Source organism: Peromyscus californicus, unplaced genomic scaffold (genome assembly GCF_007827085.1).
Source record: "Peromyscus californicus insignis strain IS unplaced genomic scaffold, ASM782708v3 Scaffold_23__1_contigs__length_62951481, whole genome shotgun sequence".
Lineage (NCBI taxonomy): Eukaryota > Metazoa > Chordata > Mammalia > Rodentia > Cricetidae > Peromyscus > Peromyscus californicus.
The window spans coordinates 3573258-3598849 of NW_026294534.1; the positions used below are offsets into that span (position 1 = coordinate 3573258).

The 25592-nt window shown below is 42.9% G+C and overlaps 1 protein-coding gene across 1 annotated transcript; it reads right to left on the minus strand.

The window, feature by feature from the left end:
- Positions 1-1353: 1353 nt before the first annotated feature.
- Arglu1 (arginine and glutamate rich 1) lies at positions 1354-24873 on the minus strand. Its single transcript, XM_052751625.1, has 4 exons — positions 24332-24873; positions 18233-18458; positions 15866-15949; positions 1354-3169 (listed from the first exon to the last, which is right to left on the minus strand). The coding sequence occupies exons 1-4, from the start codon at positions 24670-24672 to the stop codon at positions 3005-3007; spliced, it is 816 nt and encodes a 271-aa protein (XP_052607585.1). The 5' UTR covers positions 24673-24873; the 3' UTR covers positions 1354-3004.
- Between the last annotated feature and the right edge of the window lie 719 nt (positions 24874-25592).

The window sequence follows — 25592 nt, forward strand, 5'->3', positions numbered from 1 at the left end:
CTCTGGACTCTAGCCAGCTCTGTTGCTGTTCCACAAACCACTTATTCTCGTCACCATAACCTCACTGGTTTCCAGAAGGAAAGCATCCCAACCATGCCAAGCAAATGGCAACTAGCTACACAATGTATGGTGCTGTGCATCAGCCAACGCAACGGACATTAGGGTCCTTATGACCCTCCCCAGGACAGCTCACTTCTAAAACCATCAACACATGTCACAGATGGCAAAGGAATCAAGACCAGTTAAATGGCAGTCCAACAAATGGAAAGCTAAGCTGTCTACCATTGGTGAACACCGTTATCCATATCTCTGTCTTTGGCCTTCAGCAATACCTTCAGGTCCTTTCCAGATAGTAAACCTAATATCAAGTATTCACGTGACTCCTGTAGCAGGTGGTAACTCCCATCGTCAGCAGTCTCATGGCCAGTAATGCAAAGTGCACAGATGCTCTGGGTAGAAGCAACAGAATTTGACACAACTGAACACCAGAAGCTCAAACTAATTGCAGCATGGAAAATGTTCATTAAGTGACAAACTGAGGATCCTACTTTATCTAGGAAAGGTGACCACACAGACACAGGCAGGACAGCACATGTGTGCATGCAGGCACACAGACAGACAGACAGACACACACACACACAGAGGCATGCTGGGGACGTACACTAGTACAATTAAGTGATTGAGTTGTTACTCGGCACAGGAACAGGCTCATTTGCTACGTCCTAAGGGAAACTACAGTCCTTGCCTAGGGGTTCCCTTCCCCTACTTGAAGCATTAAAGAGTCCTCACACCAAGCTAATTCAAAGGTTTAGTTTATACAGTCGAGAATTCTGCAAACTCCACAATATTAATGGCAATAACTACAAACTTTAAATACTGTAATAAAAATAAACAGTCAATAATTAATTCTATAATGCATCAAAAATTTCAAATAACTCAAGAAAACAAAACTGGGAATTAAAGGCATATTTAGTAAATTAGGGGAACATCTGAACTGCTAATAGATTGTGAAAAAGATTCTTAGCTCTTATAGTACGTACACAAAAGCAGTGGAACAACTGAGGAAAACAAGTTACTGCATTGTTGTGGCACAGTAAAAGGTGGGTGCATATTACTAACAATGACATCCTCTTTCCTATAGCCTAGTGGACAACAGTAATGAGTTACTAAGCACGGGAACAATTTAGTATCTAGGAGTCTCCAACAGTAGACACCGAGATGTGTCATTTAGCAATTGATTTCTTTTCACATGTAGCAGAAGAAACTCAATGACGGGAATAAAAGGCACGAAAAGGCTGATCTCAAGTATTAGAAGCCCAGGTTACTCTTCAGATACAGTGCTTAGAACACCAGTAGAGCAAAAGCAACTTTTAATGAACACTTCCAAAACCTTTATATACAACCGAGGACAATGAATCTGAATGGAAAAATTACATCAAAGGAATAAAGTATAGGAATCAGGAAATAATTTGAGCTAACTTATGAGATTAAGTATTATATCTATTCAGGTAGAAGTGAATGTGTATTCAGAGTGTTAGGTTATCCTGTTTACTAAAACCTCACTATATAGACCTCATGCCTACTTAAAATTCTATCATTCTTCTTTATCATATCGAAGAGTTGAAACTAAAGCAGCAGCATTTTCCATAGCATGCAAACACAAAATAATCTATCATTTAATCTTCTCAAGTAACATTTTCAATGTTAAACAATGATATGACTGTTCTGTAGCCAGGGACCGGGTTCTCCACTACGCCATGCCTATGCGCTTTCGATACCATTTTATAGCCTTTTCTTGAGTGTTTTAACATTAGTAAACTTCAACAAATAAAAAGATTAAATGAGGCAGATTCTACTGTATAAAATCCATGGTTATCTCTAAGTTTCCACATGCAAAAATACCCAAACAAAACCCCCAAACCAAAGACTGACTGAATTTAAATGTTTATCCCAAAAATAAACATGCAAAGATGAAGATTATTTTAGCCATTTTGAACAAAGCCAAGTTCTATCTGATGGTCCACCTTCTCTGAAAGTGACTTAATATTCCATAAATTTTAAAAACATACTTTCTAGTGTTTAGTAAGTATAATTTGTGGCAATAATCCTTATTTTCTATAACAGAGGCACAGGTTTAGAATTTTTTCAAAGATAATACTTGATGTTTTAACTCTTATCAGCATAAAGTAGTGTCTGTAAAAATAGCTAGTAGTACTAATTCACAAGTAGAGTTAGTGTACATAGAAACCCTGTGAAAATATAAACCGGAGGAAATTTAGTACAGTTCTAAGGCTTCTAAAAGTAAACCACACTTCAGATTTAACAGAACTTTAAAAAAAAATTGCTTAAACATATGAATTTAAGACTTTACTTTATTCAGCAAAATCATTTATTTACAGTGGGGAATGCTGGTTTGATTTTGTCAATAAAGAAACAAAAGTCCAACAGAGACAGTACTGCACTGCAGGTGCTTCTGTAGCAGGCAACCACCTGTTATCCTTACCTGTTCTCGGGAACACCAAGGGCCACAGTGCCACAAGGACACTGCTGTAACAACACACCACACACAGGCCAGCAAAACCCTGGGAATTTTGTAATGCAATCACCAACTTTTTCTTTTTTTATAAATGTATAAAAAAACAAAAAGTCAGCAAAACCAGCATTATGACGTAGTAAACAGTGGTCAGTGAACACCTTACCAGACCAGCTAGTCACCAAGTGACCTGCTCTTAGCAGACCACCAAACAGTACAGAATCCCAAAGGTGAAAAATACACCACTTCTAGAAGACAGCAATGATCTGATAAGGATTCGATGTCATGGAGGAAAAGGGGGAAAATAAAGGGATTGCAGAGCATAGCCCCTATTAGAACAAGCTAACTTTCCAGATTTTCCAAATTAAAAAAAAAAAAAAGAAAAAAACAAACAAAAACAAAAAACCACTTCAACATGAAGCTACAATACAAAGTTTTTCATTTTTCTTTGTAAAAAGTTCAGTTTGCCATTCAATCCTGGGTCTTTAATGAGAAGGACAGCTTTGGCCTGGACTTCCCCTTGCCCAGGATAATTTTTTGTTCTTCTTTTTGTTGACGCTGTCGCTCTTGTTCTAGTTTCATCCTTTCCTCATGAATCTTTCTTTGTTCTTCAACAATTCTCAACTGTTCTTCAGCCTGAAAGTTAAATAAGAATGAGATCTGTCATTATTCCCTTCTCTCAGGATCTTTTGGCTACCAAGTGATAACCTACAAAAACATACAGAGATCAGTAGAGGAAAAAATAATTGAGAAAAGAATTCTTTACTTATAATTATACCTACATATTTTCTCTATTTCAAGTTTATGAATAATGAATTTTATGGACTTCATGTGTTGAGCATAGACTCGGTTCTATCTTTATATTATCAAGATTAACAGTTATCTAAAGCAAAGACACAGACTTAGTCCCAGAGTATCTTATCTACCCAATTACTATATTTATAATATAATTAGACATACATAAGCCTTGTAGTTAAACATTCCCACTGTGCCTCTATACTATATACTCAATAAGTAACCAAGAATTTACCCGGGTGTAGTGGTGCATGTCTGTGATCCCAGTACTCAGGAGGCAAAGGCAGGTGGACCTCTGAGTTCAAGGTGAGCCTGGTTTACAGAGTGAGTACCAGGATAGCCAGGACTACACAGAGAAACCCTGTCTCAGAAAATTAAAAATGAATTTTTCTAAGACCCAATTTCTTGGAGAGAAAAAAAGTAGCAAACGTTTAGACCTGATTATAAAATGCTATCTAATTTCACATCAGCTACAGTGTCAAGGCCCGAGGTGCCTTTTACACCTTCAATCTTAAGCAACTGATTATAACTTCCTCTCCAGAGGAGACAGCCCTTGGTACCATGAAAAGTAAAGCTATTCTCACAACTCCTTCATCAGGACTTTCCTCCTAACTTTCCAAAGGCCACTTTCACCGCCTCAATTCTCACGGGTCACCTTTGCCCTTCTCCTAAAGGACATTAGTCATCAATTAGCTGATGACTCTGGACATGAGAATGGAACAGCACCCAGAGGGTAGACAGCATGACAGCAGAGAACCATCCACCCTCAACCTCCACAGTGTCAGGAGTAAGAGAGGCTGCTTTAACCCTTCCATGTCTCCATCCGTCACCACAGTCTCCCACGTTTGCACTTTGTCCTAAGAGCTGCCTTCCCATTCAAAGCTACATTTGAAGTCACTGCTTCTGCCTTATTTTACTTAAAACTTTTTAAGACGGTAATCAAGAATAAAACCAGCGATATCCCGTTTTTTGAATACAACTTTGTTTCTTCCTGTCTCTAACGTCCTCTTCCACATAGTCACACAAACAGTTAACACTCTACCCATCACCCCGTCTCTGGTCTCCTTTCATTGGTTTTTAAAGTAAAATGCAATGTGGCTAGGCTGGAGGCCTTTGGCAAAGATGATAAAGGTAATGGACTATTATTAATGTTACAGGACACAAAATGTGAAGTTAGGTCATGTGGGTATCAAAATGGACAACTCTTGGGACAGAAAGGCAGACAGGTGGTGGCACAGTCCAGAGCCCTGCAAGCCCGGCTCCAAGAGGGAACTGGGAGGGACTGAGTAGCACCCTGGCAGAGGGCCAGGTAAAACTCCAGAGCACTGATGGCCACCCCATTCTTTGTCTTCTTTCTAAGCAACCTTTGCAGCAGCCTGGTAAAAATGTACTAACAAGATCCAACAGCACTCCAAACTGTACAGGTTTTAGATTTAAATTATTCTCCCCTTTCTGAAAATAAGTACATCCTTTCTAAGGGCCAAGTTCTTCTGTTCCCTTTTCTAATCTTAAAAATCATTCATTCATTCATTCATTCAGTCATTCATTTAGTGGATGGAGGAACACAACAGCATGATTGTAGAAGCCAGAAGACAAGTTAAAGGAGTCAGTTTTTTCTTTCCATCATGTCGGTTCTAGAGATGGACAAACTCAGGGCATCAGTCTTGAGGCAAGCACCTTTAACCCATTGAGCCAACTTCTGGCCACTTTTTTTTTTCCTATTTACTTGAGAGTCTCACACCATAGCAGAGCCTGACCTCAAACTCAGGTAGTCTGCTGGGAGCACTCCTAAGCTCTGTCCCGCCCTGTTCTCCCCCTGAAACAGTCCATCAGCTGCTCACGACCACGCTGTCTGGTCTTTTATTCTCTCTTCAGCTTTTAGAACATTTTCAAATCTGCTGTCACCACACCTGGTAAAGGTTACACACTTCATGTACACCTAAACTGGTAGACTGCTCCCACTGTGCACTGTACTAAGACACCTCTCCTTTGCCTTCAAATTTCCAGTATTTCTACGGAAAAAGAAAATTCCAGCTGAACTTCCAAAATGACTGTGCCCTGCAAGCGGTGAGACCGCCACGAAAATCCTGCCCACATAGGAATTCATTCAACCTGCCATCTTCTCTAGCCTTACTAGTGATCACAGCACAGAGAGAATGATGTGCCTGCGGCTGGTCAGAGGCTCCACAGATTAAAAACCCTTGATAAGGATTGCAATTCAGATCATCTGAACCCACACATAAATGCCACGCAGGTGTGGAGGCAATCGCTGCTGCAAGCTGCCTAGCTTGAATAGGTGAAAATCGGTGAGCTCCTGGTTCACAGAGTGAAGTCAAGAGATTGAAAGGACATCCCATGTTAACTTGACCTTTACATGTGTACAAGCCTGTGTACATGCGCGCGCGCGCGCGCGCGCGCACACACACACACACACACACACTAATCACCCTTAAAACCATAAGCCAGCCGTGTGGCAGTAGTACTCGCCTTTAATCCCAGCATTTGTGAGGCAGAGGCAGGTGGATCCTTAAGTTTGAGGCCAGTCTGGTCTACCAAAATGAGTCTCTCAGGGCAGCCAGGGCTACACAGAGAAACCCTATCTCGAAAACACACACACACACACACACACACACACACAAAAAAAAAACACCAAACAGACAAAAAAAACTTTATGCCAACTATCTACATCAAATCACGGATCTGGGGTGCCAGCACTAGATACTGAACCAAAGTGCATGCACACTTGGGAAACCTTATCCTACTTGACCCTAGTAAACCATTGGGATCTTCTGAGTGAAAGTCAAAAGGTCAGCCTCCCATACATGAAAAGTCATTAAAGTCAGATATAATTTTCAATACCATTAATGTCTGATTCATATACTTACTGAAGAGCAGCTTAATTCATCAAAATTACCTTTATAATAAATTTACTCAACAATTTCAGTTTCTGGAATTTCCTTTAAAAATACAACTATAAACATGCAAAATGTACAATTACTGTATGTACAAGCCAGGTAAGCCATGATCCTCTCCTCAATTGCTTTTTCACCTTGCTTTTGGAACTGCCTCTCACTGTGCCTGTAGCTAGAGGCTGGACTACCATGGCTAGCCAACAGACCCAAGGACACTCTTTAAACCCATCTACCCTGGCTGGGATTACAAGCTTGTGCTGCAGAACACGTGTGCTTCAGATAACATTCAAGTCTTCACACTTACACAGCAAGCTCTTGTTTGACTAAGCCATCTTCCTGGACTCCCAGATTCATAGTTCTACGGGGCTATTTACTGTAACAGTTTGGAAAAGGAAGTGATGAAGGCTAAAGAGTCTATAAAGATCTGTAAAACAATACTGCATACTTATGAAAAAACAAAACAGGTGGCTGGAAAGGTGGCTTAGTTTAGAGCAGTGGCTACTTTTCAGAGGACCCAGGTTCAATTCCCAGCGCCTACATGGTGACTCACAACCACCTATAAGTCTTCTGTTCTCCTTGCACACTCAACCCATATGGTGTACAGACATGCATTAAATAATCACACAAACAGACTATTTTCAAAAGCAACAACAAACAGCTCGGGAGGAGGTTCTGGGGCAATGTGCTTGCTGTGCAAACACAGGGTCGGAGCCTCTCAAAAGCTGGCTTCAGTGACTGGCCCACATCCGGCGGGCACCATGAAGAGGAGCTAAAAGATCTCTGAAGTTCACTGGGCAGTCACAGACTATCTGAAATAGTTAGCACCAGGTTTACCAAGTGACCTTGTCTCAAAATGATAGGAAAGACTTACCGACACCCAGTGTCTACCTCTGGCATTCATGTGTGCTCCGAGCGTGCTCCCCCCGCCCCCCAAAAAGAAAAACAATATCCAGGGAAAGAAAAAAAAAGGCCAGTACATTCTGAAGCAGGACTCTTCGATATATATTAGGTGGAAAGGCAAACTAGCAAATAGTAAGCAGAGGGTCTTACTTCTGTGTGATCAGGGGAGAACAAAAACACAACATATTTATATATGCTTGAACATGCAACTCAAGAACTCTGGAAAAACAAAACCATAACCGAATGTCTCCTTTGAAGGTGGAGGATGGGAAGCAGACAAATGAGGTAAGACAGGAAATTAGCTCTGCTTAATAACCAAACAAAACAAGACTTTAAATCCAGGAGCAAAAGTCTGCTTCAAATGCTGCACTGAGCTCAAGTCTCAGCTGCAGTTCACTCACAGTATACATAAGCCGCACTCAGGAACTGCTGCACTACAAGGGCTGCCCTGTCTCTGCTATAACCTAGTAATGGGATTAACCTCTAGCGCTAGAAGCAGACAGTGACAAGCCTTGACTTTTCAGTGAATTAGCACATAAGCCAAACAGGCGAAGGCCCTACCCATGCGTCCATTTGTTCTTTATGCTAGTGCAGCTAGCTTCACACTTCTTCACAAGTGGAATCCTCAAACACAAACTTCAGTGACCTCTCACTTTTAATACCCAGGCTCCCCAGTGATGAGTTTTGTCATCTAGTGTATCTGAACCTGGTGCCATGCCAATCCCTCACTTACTAGGTACTTTCCTAAGCCCTGACTTCCCTCCCCAGTTGAGGCCACTTGTCCCCTCCTTTTCTTGTGCCCCGTGTAATGAGAACTCGAGTATCTGCATGGGGAAGAGAAGAGCACCACAGTCACCTTATTCATAAGGGTTATTCTGTGGACACCTGAGAGGCCAACAAGATTAGTGTCTACTACAGTGAGGTCATTAAGACCACTGCTTCTGGCCATTATGTCTAGAACTCAGCATCTCATGCCTAGAGTGGCTGGTGAAAAGGAATCAGAAAACTAAAGGTCTTTCTCAGTGTAGGGCCTGGCTGCTCCATCTTGTTTACCAGAGCCCACTGCAACATAATTAGCATTCTCCTCCTTGGACTGTCTGAACACTCTAACAACTGAGAGGAAGAAAACACTTTATGGCAGTGACTGAAAGGACAAGGGGAAAATGGAGAACGGCACCAACAGACGCCATGCCACTGCTCAGATGTGGACTCCACTTTAAGCCCTCTAAGGCACAAAGCTTTGACTGGCTCTGCCACCACCTGTAACTCTAGTGACTTAATTTATTTTCCTTCCTGGAACATATATACTAATGCAGACCTTATTCTTGACAAGGAGGAAATGTTTTAAAAGGAATTAGTGCCATGCACAGAAGGGCACACCTAGCACTTACGAGGTAGAGACAAGAGAATCATGAATGCAAGGTCATCCTCAGCTACTAGACCCTGCCTCAAAAACATACAAACTAAAGATGTTTTAAAAGTCAATGTGCTGGTCAAACCTGATTATACTTTTCTCTTGTTTTCATGTACAAAATTTAAAGGAAAAAAAAAAGACAAAACAAAAAACACAAGTGGGTATTGGGTGACACATACTTATAATCCCAGTATTTAGGAAGCTGAGGTAAAACTGCAGAATTGCAAGCTCAAAGCCAGCCTGCATACAAGGTAAGAAGACACAAGTATCCAAGTTATGCTAACTTTATCTTCCTGAGGAAAACATGTACCAAATCTATCTACTCTACAGAGTATCACTTATTATCATCTAAAGAGAATTTTATGTCCATTGCTTTTACTACCTTTTCTTCTCAATTTTAATTATTTAAAAACTCCTAAATCATTTTCAAACTTCAATTTTAGATACTTGAGGATATTTTGTACTGCCTAAAATGAGGGTTAGGTGTCGGATTTAAGGAACACTGTCTCACAGCTTCAGGGTTTCCTTCTGATTTTATGTTCTAAAATTTCAAATTAAGGGCTGGAGAAATGGCTCAACAGTTAAGAGCACTTGCTTGTTACTCTTGTAGAGGACCAGGTTTGATTCCCAGCACCCACATGATGGTTCTCAACCCTTTATAAAGGTAAGTCAGTTCTGGGGAGGGAATCTAAAACCCTCTTTTGACTCCAGACACCAAGCACACATGTACACACAGACACATGCATACAAAAGATGAACAAATCTAAATAAAAGATTAAAAGATACAATTTCACATTTAAAAAGAAAAAAACTATACTACACACACACATGAATGAGGCTTTTGATCTTCTATGCCCCAAATTCTTTCTCTTGGGGGGACATGTTTGCACGTATTGTTCATTCATTTCCCTTTGAATGGCTGCAGTTTCCTTCAATGCCTAGAGCTCCCAGGCACTGGTTCCCTGGCACAATCATACTTAGAAGGTCTTTCCCCTTCTTGCTCCCTCTATGCCCCACTCAGCAAGTTTATCAATCCTCTCTAAAGCATCTAACTGCTACTTTGTGGATACAAGCACATCTTCTCACGTTTTGTTTCTGTTCAAGCCACTCTCTGCAATGTCAACACAGAGAGCAAGAGCCAAACATCTGCTTTTTATACTGTTTTCCCAAATACAGTAATATAAGGTCACAAATCAGTGTTTTCTTCCCTAACATACAAGGAACAACCCCTCAGAGGAAACCCATCCCTCATGCTGATTTCCTAGTCACTTCACACTAAACTACTTACACATCTGGTGTCACCTCCTGAGATGTGTATTACAGCACTATTACCTATTCTAAGTACTGGAACATTTTAACCTATATATACTCACTCCTTAAAGGGTGCCCTGTGTTCTTTCCAACTGTAATTTCATGTGCCTACTGTAAGAAAAATTTTTGAAAGAAAAAAAAAACCACCGCAGACTGTATGTTTAAAGAAGTATACTGTGAAGGCAGGTCTTCAGTCAGCACCACCTGGGCAAAATCAAGACTGCTGGAAAGTCTTGAGCCTCTGGCAAGAGTGAGACTGTTCCACTCCAGAGCTGCCAGGGCTGGCTCGTGGACACAACACTGACTTTAAGGCCAGTATCATCAAATCTGTTCATCTTCCTTTTCAGTCCAGGCCTCCCTCAGACTATGAATGCTAGTCCCTTCCTGCAGGACAATGAAGACTGGGTACACATAGAGAAGGATTTTACTTCTCAATTCAAGATGCTGGCCATCTAGTGAGTGGCCCAACTACATAATAGCAAAGGACACACTGCACAGCATGGCAGCATTTGCTATGAGAGAATAAGATGGACTCAACCTCAAGCCTTTCACAAGTGGTACAAAGCGGGAGCCCTCAAGGCCTAAGTACTTCTTAAGAGTTTCTACCTGCCAAGACCAGAGCCAATCTGTGAAGTGCTTCACTGAAAAGAAGCATTCAAACAATAGTCTCCAATGTAAATCACCATACTGGGACCCTCCCCATCACCTTTTCTAGACAATTTTCATTCCTGAGCAAGGCTGAGGTAGCCAGGGACCTGTGTGTTACATTCAAAAAAATGTCTAGATGCCACACCTTCATTTTAGATCAAGTTCTTCTGTGTCTTTGCAAGATGCAATAGTTTTATGTCTATGAGTGTTTGGTTAGCACAAATGTATGTGTGCCGTAAGTATTTGGTACCCAGAGCTCGGAGAGGGATCTCCTAGGATTGCAGTGACAGAGAACTGGAAGCTGCCAGGAACCGAACCTAGATCTCTGCAAATGCAAGGGCTCTTAACCACCGAGCCAACTCTTCCAGGCCCTTCTGTGATTATCTTCTGCAATCTAAATAACCAAGTGTGCTAGCTCCTTTTAAATTGATTTTATTCTTCAGCCTCTTTGCTGTTTCATTACAGAGACTGAGAAGTCCTACACTTGATTAGAATCCTTGAGTCCTACCTTTCACACAGCAGCAGGGCAGAACTTGGCTAGCTATGGATCATCTTCCCTCCACATTCAAACAACATGTTTTAATGTGCTTCTGAATGCTAAAGAAGCACCCGAAAATAATCCACATTCCTGAAGTTTTAATTATGTATTTAACGATATATTTTCTGTCACGTGCCTCAACATCTTCCAGTTTCTGCTCAATTTCAAACCCATGATCACTAAGGAAGCTCAAAGCAAAACTTTATTCTGGAGCCTAAAAGTCTGAACTCAGCGCAGTAGCAGGGCTCGGCTCCCTTGAATACTGCTGGCTTCAGGTGCCTCCACGGAGTGCGTCTTCTGACCACAATCAATCTTCCCTTTGAGACAAGGTCTCTCTCATACACAGTTCTGGCTGTCCTGGAATGTGCTATGTACACCAGGCTAACCTCCACTCGTGCTAGGATTAAAGATGTACACCCCCATGCCTGGGGAAACAAACATTTGAAATCTCATTCTGCTCTGTTCTTACTTGAGCTTCTCTGATTTATGTTATGAAGTTAAGAAAAATCTCCCTCTATCTTACTCTTAAAAGGACACATGTAATGATGATACACAACAGATAAATGAGATTAAAGTCTCCTTCTCAAGACAACTCAATCATACCTGCAAAAGAGCACTCCTCACTTTTTTGACCATATAAAGCAACAGCTGAAAATTCTAGGAACTGGGGGCAGGGGGAGTAAACTGCTCAGTCTACTACACCAAGTGTACTTAAAAACAACAACCCCCCTACAATTTCCTTAGAACTCTTTTCAGAACTATCTCTTCACTGCAAACTGTCCACTAATTTGTACTTAAGTATGCACCTTTTAACTTTCACACGGGGCATTTTTAATCTCTCAGTGATAAAACTCACATGTAAGTGGTGACCTATTTCAATATTAGACGTATCTGTCAACTTGCACTTTGCACTGCCTTCACACCTTGAACACCCACCTACTCAAAATCCATCCATCTCCTAATAATGACTCCTAGTTCCAGTGATCTTGAGATGGCTCAGGTGAATCTCTACACTGCATGGACACTAGGCAGGACATAGGTGGAGGCTGTGCTTTTTACTGGTAACTAGTCAGAACACATCCCTCCACAGCATTATCTAAACTCTACTGGTGGCAACATGCCTGTAACACTGCATATGGGAGGTAGAGCAGAAGGGTTACCAGGAGTACTAAGGAAGCCTGGACTACAAAGCCCAGACCCAACTCAAAATGACCAAAACCGAAACACAAAATTCTGCTTCCTTTTCATGATTCATATACTTCTACACAATACCTGACATTTTCAAAGGCACAGCATACAAAACCTGGAGAAAACACCCTCAAAAATTAAGTGCTTCTTTAAAACAAGTAAATGGGCTGGGCTCAGTGTGGTAAGGTACTGGCTGGCAGCATTAGGACTGGAGTCCAGATCTCTAGTATCCATGTAAAAGTGGGTCCTGTTGGGATGCATACACCTGCAACTTGTGAACTCAAACAGAGTGAGGGCGGAGACAGGTGGATCCCAAGAGCCAGTCAGTCTGCTGAAATGCTATCCAGGTTCAGTGAAACTACATCTCAAAAAAAAAAAAAAGAGTGAAAGTGACTGAGGGAAACACTGGACACCAACTTGAGGTCCCCCATGTGTGTGCACACATAGGCCAGCACATGTGCATACACATCACAAACACAACGAAGAGGAAACTAAAATTCTGCATTAGTAATTCTTCAACTATTTTAAGGCACTTGGTTGTCAATTCAAGTTTAAAAACTAGGAGTGTATCTTCTCAATGAAGCCAGGCCACATGTGGCTTATGTGATTTTACAATCAAATTTGTATGTGTTAACTGTTCGGTCATCTTAGAGAGAAACATATCTTGACACATCATTTGGAACAGATATGAGCAAGAGCTATGCACAGAGTTAACAGTGACCTTCACACACTCTCACTGACCCGATCTTCCTTGTCAGTCCGCACTCGGCTCCGTGTTTAGCTGTTATCCTGACAGGGCCACTGAAGTGAGTGAGTCAGAGGACGACTTCAGTGCCCAGCTTTGCTGGCTTTCTTTACACGGCCATAAAAACGGAATGTAGCATCCACCCTTATAAACCACGTATACACTGAAGAAAGGTGTAAAGTTATACTGGAAATACTAGCTAAAGATAATGATTTTTAACTCACTGACTTATAAGGTGAGTAAATGTCCACCTCTAATGGACAACAGTTTTTATCTGGCTATTTTGTTCATCATGTCTCCTGTTCAGAAGTTCTTGGTCTGCAAAAAACTCCCCTGGCTGGACAGCTGTCACTCTTAAGTGACTGTAAGAGAAAGTATGCTGTGCAAATGGGAGTTTCACATGAGTAGATTGTATAAAATACATTTGCAGAAGCAGAATTTAAGGTACAGGGTCTACACAGATAGTTTCTGAAACTTGCTACTCCCATCTGACTCCGCAGGACCACACGGGAGTGCTTTCATCACACTGTGTCTTTCTCAACACAGGTACTTCCTGAAGAATGGAAAACTAACTGGAACTGGACCTCAATGGGAGGGAAAAATGATTTCTACAGAAGTTAGGACCTATTTTCCATTATATTACAGTAGCTATTTATCATGCCATATGTCAAGAATTCCGTATGTTTCGGGGCTCTCATCCGGAAGCTGGTATTTATCAACTCTCTGTTGCTATTCTTTGAGAACTGTAAGGAGCAGGCGCACCATGTCCTCAGGGCATCTCTCTTGGCCTGTCTCTGCTCTCCAACACATCTTTCTTGCCATGCACCAGGTTCGCTCACCACTAGTATTTCCCCAGTGCCCCAGAGGCTCGATTCCACATGCACGCTGTTCCCTAACTCACCTCAAGGCCTTGGCCATTTCATTTCTTCATACTCTCATGTGCCTTCTATCTGAGGCCTAATTCAAAGAGCCATCTCTTGGAAGGCCTTTGTACCCACTCAATCACAATTAGGTCAATTATACCCTAACATCCACACCACTTCAACATTCCTATATTATTAACTTTTCTTGGAATCATCCAAGTCTATACAATAAATACGTTAAATTATTTACAAGAATATAATTCTTTACCTACTTTCTAAATGACTTTTGTCAACACAGATTTTGTTGCATGGTTACCTTTGGCCACTCCTCATGGAAAATGTTCCCTATTTCTTGTTTTCTACAGCTTATGAACAAACATATTCATTACAATATCCAGCACATACAACTGCTGGTTCAGCCAGGCAAGCACCACAGCACCTGGGCAAATTGTGGTGTCTACAATATACTATCGCTTCTCTTTCCCTTGTACTAGTCCTTAATTTGACTGAATTTCAATGTTTTATATCAGATTTCTCAGTAAACGAAGAGCAGCACTCAAACCAAAGAGCAAGGGAGAGGAACAACAACATCAAAAGAGCCATCATCTGCATATACAAGTAATCTTCTGACTCACTCACAAAGGACATTCCACTTTCCACAAACAACATTTTCTTCAACACCAGCCATGTCTTAAGATCCCAACTTTACTGCAATGACCACAAATGGGATACATATATCCAGGCTTTTTTTAAAAAAAACAAAGCACTAGAGGGCTTACATAAAACTGACCTCATTTTCTTACAACTCATGTAATAGCATTTTACAAAGTAGAGGTGAGAGGAAAACAGGATAAAAAACAAAAGCTGGCCATTAACCACTGCTTGAGAAATGTCCCTCTATATTGTGATCACCATCTTTCCGCCTCCCACCCCCACAAAAGAGAAAACTGTACTCTTCATATGGGTAAACTAGTAACTGATATGGGTAGAGCCACACCGACGTGAGGAGTATCAAGGCACCCACAAGTCAAACCTAACGCAGCCATCCATCCGATCCTTTTACCGTGTCCTTATAGACCTAGTTCACAGTCATATTCTCTTCTGAAATGTTTGTCTATCACAAACTGTATTTACCTTTCAAAGTTCAATCCTCCGAACCTGAATTAGATTGTCTTTCTTCTACCTGCAGTGGGACATACACTTAACCCACCCATGCTCTAAGACCAACTACCCTCTGTGTTCTTCTGAGTAGTCAGTTTTTAAGGAGAAATTAAGTGACACAACTTGCTCTTCCTCCTAAACAGCAAGTCTTAGCATCAAATACTTTTCCTGTCTTGATACTGCTACTGCAATCAAATCAGACTCTCTTAGACCCTCTCCCGGTTGTCTACACGCATGGGTTACTGTCTGGGGGTCTTGAACTACTTATAGTCATAGTCTCTCCTTATGTTGGCTGACTATATTTTTAACTGACCTATACCTTTCACAGCTCTATGATACAATTAGTTTAGTCTCTGTACTTCTGTTTAGATTGTAAGTTAGAAATAAGAGATAAATGTGTGAGCTGCCATGGAGTATACCTGCAATTCCAGCATAGAGAAAGTAGAGGCAGGAGGATCAGGAACTCAAGGCCAGCCTAGGTTATACGAGATCTATGGTGGGAGTGGGGGAGGGGACCCAGGAGACTGCTCAAATGTAGAGTCTTCCTTCTGTCTAGGAATGGGGTGCTACTGTGTCAGCTATCTGAAGAAGTTGGGTGTTCTGCCTTTTCCCTGGTGTTATTTCCAGGCCTAAGAAATGTGAGTATGGTCAAGACTAAAGACGCTACACACAGGAGAAAGTATACCTCCCCTAGGAAATGTTCTAAACCACTGAAAATTTTATAATTCTACCACTTTTACCTCAACCTCAAGATCCTTAAAGTAGCCTTGAGAATCTCCTCAAAGTCCAATTACTCAGCACAAATCCACACAATCTGGAAGACCCTGCATGATGCCTCCCAAATACACAGCACTCACCAGTTTGGCCTGTGCTTCTGCGATTTTCCGGTTATTTTCTTCTAATATCCGCTCCAGTTCCTCACGCTTTGCTCGCTCTTCCTCCTAAAGGGGAGGACATGTTACGACGTTAGAAAAATAAAGTGTTTAGCTCTACCAGCAAATATTTACTAATCTTCCTCTCAACTCTGTTGGATCTGACTTACAGGGCAGCTGTACAGCTACCTTTCTGTCTGACAAATGATAAACTGTGCAGCCACTAAAAAATTGGTTTCTAACACTAGATTTAAATCATCCCTCCCAGTCCAAAACAGCAACCGACTAAACCCTCCCTAATAGTCTCCTGGCAATTATTACTAATACTTTAATATCACACAAATCAACAAGGACAACTACAAAACTGGATAGTATTTACCAAATTAAAAATATATATAAAATATAAATAAAGTGAATATTTGTCTCACCAATTATGGATACCTACGTATTCTTTACCTATACTCCTTTAATCAGCATTAAAAGTTGAGTATTTACTGTCTTGTCCAGTGTCCTGCAGAGTGTGCTCCTCGGCTGCCATACGCGCCAGCTTCCTCTTTAAAATGATTTGTACTGTTAGCTTGGCAATACCTGCATCAGCAGCTCAACCATTTATAAAGAAACAACATACAAGGAAGGCTGAGCTGAGGAATGCAGATGTTTATGGTAAGAAGGAACAAAAAATGTAATTCATCATTCCTAAGGCAAACAATTAATAAGAAAAATACATTTACTGTTAGTGAAAAATACAAATGGTAATCCATACTAAGGACTGCTTCCATGGGGCATGGACTTAACATCAGATGTTGACAATCACTAAAGGCAGCTTATATTGTCATCTACAATCTGCACTGAAATTCAGGAATCCGGGGGATGCACAGTCAGGAAATAAAGTTCTGTCATTTTTTTTCTTGGAGAATTTAATGAAGTTTTATAATGCAAACTATATGAAGATTGCTTGATGGGTTTGGGCAGTGTTCAGATCACAGCACACATACTCAAATGATTTTAGTATTTGGAAAGACTGTCAGAGGATTGTGTCCGTGTTAAAAAAAAAATGTTAATATGAAACAAAAAGCAAATGAAGAGAAAAAAATCTTGCTATGATTAATAACTCGCTACAAGATAGCACAATTACTCCAAAAATATCTCCATTATTAAAGGCACTGATATAAATAAAAATACCATACACTGAATTTTAGTCTGTGAACCAACTACCAACAGATGGTCTATGTCGTTAGGACAGGACATGGGGAGTGCACCGTACAAGCAAAGCTCACTAGAAAGCAGACTTAACACAACGTCAACTTGTCCACAGTAACGCCAGGATGAGAAATGACAGCAAGTCATGATTGAAGCCGAATAGTTATAAATTTATGTTCAAGAAAATGTAACTACAGATTTCCCGTGTCACACAATGGGATTCATTTGTTCATTATCAAACTGTGGATGGACACTCAGTGCTGTGCAGCAGTTTGCCTTGAGTGTTTCTGTGACTTTGGCCACACTTTACGATCCTGGAGTAATCAGTGCAAACAAGCCATAAAGCTTCAGTAGCAAATTACTGTCTCACAGAAAGACATTTTCAACTTCTGCTCCAGCTGCTGATAAAACAAATCATGTGTTTAGCTTGACTCCAGACAAGGACAACCTGTTCCTTCATAACTCTCTAGAGAAAAAAAGGAGTTGTTAGTAGGTACTTTAAAAAAAAAAAAAAGAAAGAAAAAAAAAAGGATGAACAATCTGGACATTTTTTCCTTAAAAGATTCCTTGAAACACATTACGAAAATGGAGGGCCTTATAATCAAAATGCTAGAATTAGTCCACTGTGTTGAAAGGATTTAGGGAGGGGATGAGGGAGAACAGAAGGAAAAAAAGAGGAGCGAGAAAACCTATGTATCAAAAGCAGGCGCTGTCACTCACGTCAGGCCCTGCTCTTTATCTGACTGAAGGCAAAAGCCTCTCACAGTCTAGGTAACAGAGAGGTAACAGCAGAGAAGATGCAACCGCCGGTGGATTTTTTAGCCTTTTCCCTCTTCCACTCCCTGGCTTCCCCCTACCCTCCCAAAAAAGAATGTAGTCCTGCAGCCATGGCAAAAGTTTCAAACACTTCTCAAATACATAAGCCAGTTCCGTTAGATCAAAAAAAATATCCTTGAATAAGTTTTAAGAAAGTAACTTTTAAGTACCAGTCAGCACTTCTGGCTAAAAAATTATCTTTCGCAGCCACGTATGTTTAGATGAGAAAGGACTAGGTAGTCGCATTCCATCTCGTTCTGGACTGAGCAGGAGGCACACCCGACACTGAAAGTTTTGCCATGGACTGTCTCTACTTTCCAAACGACCGAGCGTTACCTCTCTGGCTTTTTGTGCTGCAAGCTCAGCTTGTCTCTGTCGCTCGAGTTCTTCGAGCAACTGCTTTTCCATGATGCGTTTGGCCTCTTCCACCCTTCGGAGGACTTCTCGCTCAATTTCATCCTTCCTTTTCTCCAATTCTTCTTCTACCCTCTTTGCTACCAATTCTTCCACTCTTCGTGCTGTTTCTTCCTCAATGAGTTTTTCTTCTATTTCCTGCTGCCGACTAGCAAATAAAAGTAGAAAAGACAACATTTTAACCTAAGAATTAAAATTAATTTAAGCCTACTTAGTAAGTATGATTCCTTATATCCGTTAATTTTATAGCGTACTCTCACATCACATTCAGCAAAGAACAGCAGTCAGGATAGTAATACAGAAATTCAAATGAATATGAAATCTTTAAGGGGGGGCACATGCACTCTCAATACACAAAGCTGGTGTGTAACAAGAACCTAATTCATTAGGTTTATTTAGGAACTGTCAACATGAACAGGAATCTACTTCTGTTACCCAGTTGGTGAGGCACTTAGTCATGCTGTCCAAGGCTGAGGTGCACAAGTGCATTCACCTCCTCCCTCCTCAAGTAAAGAACAGACAACGGCGCTGTTGCTTTGTTGGCTTTACTCTGGGTTCTGAACTTATCCTGTTGTGTCTTTTCCTCCTTTTATTTTTTAATAATTTATTTCTATTTTATGTGCATTGGTGTTTTGTCTGCATGTATGTCTGTGCAAAAGTGTGTCAGATCTTGGAGTTACAGACAGTTGTGAGCAGTCATGTGGGTGCTGGGAATTGAACCTGGGTCCACTGGAAGACAGTCAGTGCTCTTAACTGCTGAGCCATCTCTCCAGCTCCCCCTTTCCCTCCGTTTAATATTTGATTTTATTTAAAAGTTGTTCTAGATTTGACAGGATAGAAAGTTAAAACTATATTGTATTATCAAGGCTGAACGAAGCATGTTACTGTTCTCATTTTAATCTCATTGACACAATTAGTTTTTTGACTGGAAACAAAATTTTGTCTAAGAACATTTATCAAAGTGCTACCAACCTAAAATGTTCTTTCATTTTATTTGGTTAAATGTTAAATGACAGTATTTTGGATAGACTACACTGGTCTTTAAATATTGGTACTAGAAAGTATTGATGTACATTTCACTCATATTACGTTTCTACCTAGCAGCAGGCTAAGCATTATTTTCTGCAGAATGAATGAATTCAAAAGTTCTTTATTTAAATTCAAAGAGGCCAATTTATTAATACTTCCTCCCAAACTATCAAATTAACAAAACCTGTAACTTTTATCTTTAGAATCTATGGTCAATCAACTGGTTTGCTTAGTAAAGACCTTCTAGTTTGGTGTGACCTTTAACCACTCTAAGACATTTCAACTCAATTCCCACCCAGGGGCTTTCACTTTCAGCTCAATCTGTGTTTCCATTTCTACACTTATCCTTGACTTCTTTCTACCAAAACGGCAAAAGACAGGGCAGTAAATTTGGTTTTTCTCAAGGTTCTAGCTATTTCCAATGCTGTGAGGACTTGTCTGCATCTTTAATACTTCCTTCCCAACTACAATGTTCCAACAGTATATGAGAGCTTAAGACTCAACACATCCCTTTCTTTCCAAATTCCCATCAAATAAAGAGTAGGCCTTTGTCAACAGCCACTTAGTAAGACACAGCAGATACCTCCAAAGTGATAAACTACCTACCATGAACATGACAACACTGAACAGATAACTCCATTCAATGGCAATTATATACAGAATGGTTTTCTATCCACCCAAAGGGAAATTTTCAGCTATTTTTTTTTAGGAAAATCAGTTAGATACAGCAACACCCAAGAAACTCAGCATTTACATTTTCAAAAACTTAACTTTTAATTATCAGTGTCAGACAGAACAGAGCATTAAGTACAAAAGAGATAATGAGACTTCCTGTGAGTAGAAAGGGAGGGAAATAAGAAAAGACCCTAGGAAAGCTCATCAGTCAGCAGCAAAGCTCTCACTTGAGGTACCCAGTAAAGTGAAAGAGACTCATAGTACTCAGGATTTGGGTCAGGCAGTCGAGCCATCAATATAGCAACAGCTAGCCAGCAGTGTCACCCACAGACTTAGACAGTAACGGGGAAATGAGCCAAACCAATTCATCTTTCTACTTACTACAGCCAGAGAAACCAGCCTTAACTGTCCGCTCTGGCAGTCTTCACCCCAGTGGTGACACCAACCCAAGAGAAGATGACAGGAGTAAAGTGTCTAACTGCAGCTCAGGGGTTTGCAGTCTAAGGGAGAGAAGAGGTGAGGCAGAGACTCCAGGACGAGACCCAGCCTGCCCCGTATCATCTCCCTCTGCTCCTGGAAGAACAGCAGGGCAGCCCAGGATGCCTCCAATAGCCTTATTTATGCACCCTAAGTGAGGGGCAGGCAAGATCTGGGCACACAGCTGTACTATTACAAGCCTTACAGGAACATCATTTTGGTTGTTATTCTCAATACTATTAAAAAGGTATCTTCAGGATCCAGGGACAATTTTTTAATCTGTTTCTACAATCTGTAGCAAAAACCTTGAGGCCCAACCATGTCATCTTGTCCCCCTTCCACATACAATTCAGAAAACCAACAGGCACATAGACAACTACTGATTTAAGCACCAGTACACCTTCCCTGATGGCCAAAGTTAACAGGAAACCAATAACAACACCATGGCCAACCCTTCCATTAAAAACAATGAACTTTCTTCAAGAGGGAACCAAATCACTTCTGGTCATCATCTTAAGAATCACACAGAATTCTCTCTCGGGTGAGTGCCAGGATGTCCTGCTTACAGGTTCCTGAGCCACCCTGGGATAGAAGGCTCTAGCTTCTTAAATCTAAGCCTAAATACATGGGGGGGGGGCGGGCGGGGGGGGGGGGGGACACGGGACATGGCTCTATCTCGTTTGTCTCATTTTCTCTGCTGAGCCCACGGTAACTGGCTACACAAACCAGGGAGGGTGCAGTGAGGACATGGCTTGCTATACAAAGCTGATGCCATAGTTTAAAACATCCATCCTTAAAACAAGGGAACTCACTTCGTGGAACTTCTAGGAATTGCTTAGTAATTACTAGTAAACACTAATTACTTTATACCTAAAAGTGCTAAACACTGGGCCACAGTGAATGCTGCAGTGAAGGAATGACCCTTTGACAGACCCTGAAGCTAATGGCCTTAAATCTCCTGCTACTCTGCAGTTTCTCCAGGACAAAGGATGGGGACAGAACCAGTACCAAAGTGACTGAAAAAGTACACTCTCAGCAACTGCAGGTCTTTGTGCTCGATCCACCACTGTCTTAAAGCTCCAGAAATACACAGTTCTGCAGAGCAAATTCAGTCATGAAGCTCTTTACCCTCACTATGAGCTCTATTTATTTTTCTAAGAATCACTTATATGAATTCCAATTCATATTGGATACTCTTAGGCTCCTGATTTGTAATGCAGTTAACACTAAGATATAAAATCTCAGATGTCACTGCCTGGAGGAAGTTACTAGGCCAATGATATGACTTGCTACAGGTTGTTCCAGCTACCTATTTTTTTTCAGCAGTTAATACAACTTAAAAGAATACCTAAGGAATGTTAATATTGGTACAATTCAGGGATGAGGAATCACATGACATGCCTGGGACCCAAGCACAAGGAGATCTGATTCAATTTGGAGCCATGTAAATTAGCTCTTTAAAAATGTGAATAAATGTAAAGGCCTACCTTTTCATCATTTTTTGAATTATTGTAATGAATTAAAATAATTACCGGACTCCTCTCTAAGTTATTCAGCAGGCTGTGCCCGGAAGCATGTTAAGTTATACTCAGTAACATTTACTGACACACTCTATGGCCAAACACTAAGTACTTGATAGCATCTCCAATCTTCACAATAAAATGGACCTCCATTTCACATACACAGATGATTTAAGGCCTCAGATTTTAAAGAGGAAAGCAATCGGTCTCAATTATCAGACTTAACTGGTCTCCACTCGGCTAACCCCAGACCCCATGAAACACACTGCACACCCATGTACTTTTAGCAGCATCTTGTTCCACCTTGGGCTTTTTACTGCAAATACACATTCCCTGGGGGTTTTCAATCCTTGGAACCAACTGCTCGTCGCTCTTTACACAGTCCCCAGGGCATTCTTTCTATTCCCCAGGTTTTAGAGACACAAGTAAAGTCCTATCACCGACCTTAGTGAGCTCAGCTGAGTTATACACAACCAGACCCTAGGAGTGCCAAGTTGTAGTGATGGCACTCCAAACAACAGCCAATGCCGTCTTTCCATGTCCTACTTTCAGCTGCATGCACCCTAGACACCGACCGCTGCTATCGGTTCCTCTTCCACTCTAACTGCTCTCTCCCACTCCCTCTCCTGACCCTATCTGCTGCTTAGTGGACATCCTACAAAGCATCCTTTTCAACAATAAGTGGTCTTTTAAAGGGTGCCATTGCATTTCCCTTCTCAGAACTTCCTGATCCTAGATGGATTAAATCATATGCATACAAGAGCCCATCTATAATCCCCAGCCTCTAGTCACCTCTCTAGTCACTCCTAGAGCCAACACCACCGTGAATAACTTTAAGACTCCTCTCCATTCTCTTCTCTCAGGGATTCAGGAAGACAGCTTACTCCTGTGGTCCACATACGCTCTGTATGTAGCCTGAGAGTCTTACCATCTCCTACCCTCCACTCCTGGTGGTACACTACTTTATTATTACCTATCATCTGTCTGAGCTACATCAAGATCTCAGAAGGAGCCAATCATCTTTCTATCAACAGCACCTACCACAGCTCCTGGCACGTATTAAAGGCTCAATAAATACTAGCAGCTAGCTCAATAAACAAGCTAACAGGCATCTGTAAACAGACCAACTACTTCCCTCACTCCCAAGGCTCCATCACCTATGTTCGGTGTACTCTCTGCAAGACTAGGACACACTAGAGAACTGTCTAATATACACAGAATTTCATATAAGGTGGCTGCCAGCCCCGTCCCTTCTCAAATGCTCTATGCCCATCATTTCACCCTGGGTTGCCCATGTGGAGAGTACTAATGATTTTAATTAGCATATCAAGGTTCCTCTGCTTTCACATGGAGAATTACCTCAATTGTCACAGGTAACTTTCCTATGTCCTACTGGGAGTTGTCAGAGCTACATCTTCAAGGCTACCGGCTGGTTCCACACCCTAACAAGATTCCACGTGGCCAAGGTGTACTGAGACACAATCTGACAGCCCAAGGCAGTTCCACCGACAGCATTACCTCCCAAGGACTGCTTCTGGAAAAATCTGCCTAACACGAACTCACACGCAGAAAACAGAAACCCCTACACAAGCCCGCGTACAAAAACTACCCAAAGTTCCTGCTTCCTAACACGTCTCCAGTCTTCACGAAGAACTCTGAAAAGATGGCTGGCTAAACTCGGAGCACACACGCGTACGCTCAGCACTATTGTTCCACGTGGTTGGAGGGTGGTGGGGGGGATGAGCACACCTTTTAAAAGTACACGCGTCGTACATAAAGTTCACCCTGGCTGGATGATCCACACCTACTTTTTTTTTTTTTTTTTTTACATCCAGAGGCGCCTGCCTCAAAACCACATGATCTCTGCCCAATTTCAAGTTAAGTCCCCTGACGGTAACCGACTTCACTCTGCGTGAAAACTCGGTCCGGAGAACTGGGACAGCCCAACATTGAGGCGGGGAAGAGCAGGTTCAAGCATGCTCACTCAGAGGGGCTGAGGCCAGGACCAAAAAAAAAAGAGGAGAGGGGACCGCGGCGACCCGGGCGTTGGCGGGAAGGTCTGTGCGTCCGTCTGTCCTCCTACGGCTCGGTCACGGAGGCGGAAGGACCCGCACTCAGGTGCCCTCCGCTCCAACGCCTCGGGCCCGGCGGTGCGCGGCCCCGCCAACCTCCCGCCTCGCGCCCTCCTCCGCTCCGACTTCCGGGCCGGCGCTCCCGCCCCGCGGCTTCTCCCTCCGCTCCCCCCGCCCCCGGTCCTCCCGGCCCCGCCGCCCCCGCGCGTCCCCGCGCCTCCCGGCCGCGCGCCGGCGGGCCCGCTCACATTTTTCGCTGCCGCTCGAACTCCGCCTTCTTCTCCTCCTCCTCCCGCTTCTGCTTCTCGTCCAGGCTGCTGCGCTTGCTCACCGTGCGCCCGAAGATGTCGATGCGGTCGGGCGGGGACGAGGCGCGCTCCCGCTCGCGCCGGGACGCCGCCGCGTTGGTGGAGCGCGAGCGCGAGCGCGACTCCCGCCGCCGGTTCCGTTTGCTCTCCCGGGACTTGGAGCGCTTCCGCACCCGCTCCTTGTCCCGCGAGCGCGAGCGCGAGCGGCTGCGCTTCTTGTTGTGCTTGGAGCTCTTGGTGTGCTTGGAGCGGGACGAGCTCCGGCTCCGCGACCGGCCCATCCTCGCGCCGCGCGGCGCCCGCCGCCTGTCACCCGCTGCCCGCCGCAGGCCGCCCTTCGCCGCCGGGACGCTCGGCCCCCCGCCCACGGACCCTCCGCCTCGCCCCTGAGCGCACCCGCCGCGCACACGGCCGCCGCCGCCGGGAAGGCCTACCAGGCCCGGCCCGGAGTCCCTAAGATGGCAGCTGCGGCAAGCACCGGCCGCCTTGCCCACAATGCCCTGCGCCGAGCGTGCCTGCGTGAGCCCCGCCCCCCCGGCGACGTCGCCGAGGCGGGCCTGCGAGTGCTGCCGAGCGCGCTCGGCTCCTTCCGCCACTGCGCGGTAAGCAAGAGCCGGTAGTTCCGGGCCACCTTTAGGTTTTTCCTCGACTACCACCTCAGCAAGATTCACAAGGAAACTGAAGAGTTAGCGGTGGCGGCGCACGCCTTTTATCCCGGACAGTGGTGGTGCACGCCTTTTATCCCTGCACTGGGAGGCAGAGCCAGGCAGATCTCTGTGAGTTCGAGGCCAGTCTGGGCTACAGAGTGAGATCCAGGACAGGCACCCAAACTACAGAGAAACCCTGTCTCGAAAAAAAGAAAAAAAATACTTACGATGAGCCTTGCCTGAAAGGCAGAATAAGGCCGGTGTAAGTGGGACACGCGTGTTGTTTCCTTAGTCAACACTGAGAGTTTACCCATTGCTACCCAATGTGGTGGGTGGTGGTACAAGCACATAATCGTTCCCCTCGGAAGGTGGAGGCCTGAGGATCAGCAGTTCAAGGTCAGCCTTGTCTATGTAGTAAATTGGAGGCCAGCTGGGGATACATACTTAATACACGTATTTATACACACGCATAAAGACTATGCATATATGCATAGCATATATATGCCAACCACAAAATTAGAGCAATTCCCGGAGGAGGTCCCAAATTACCCTCG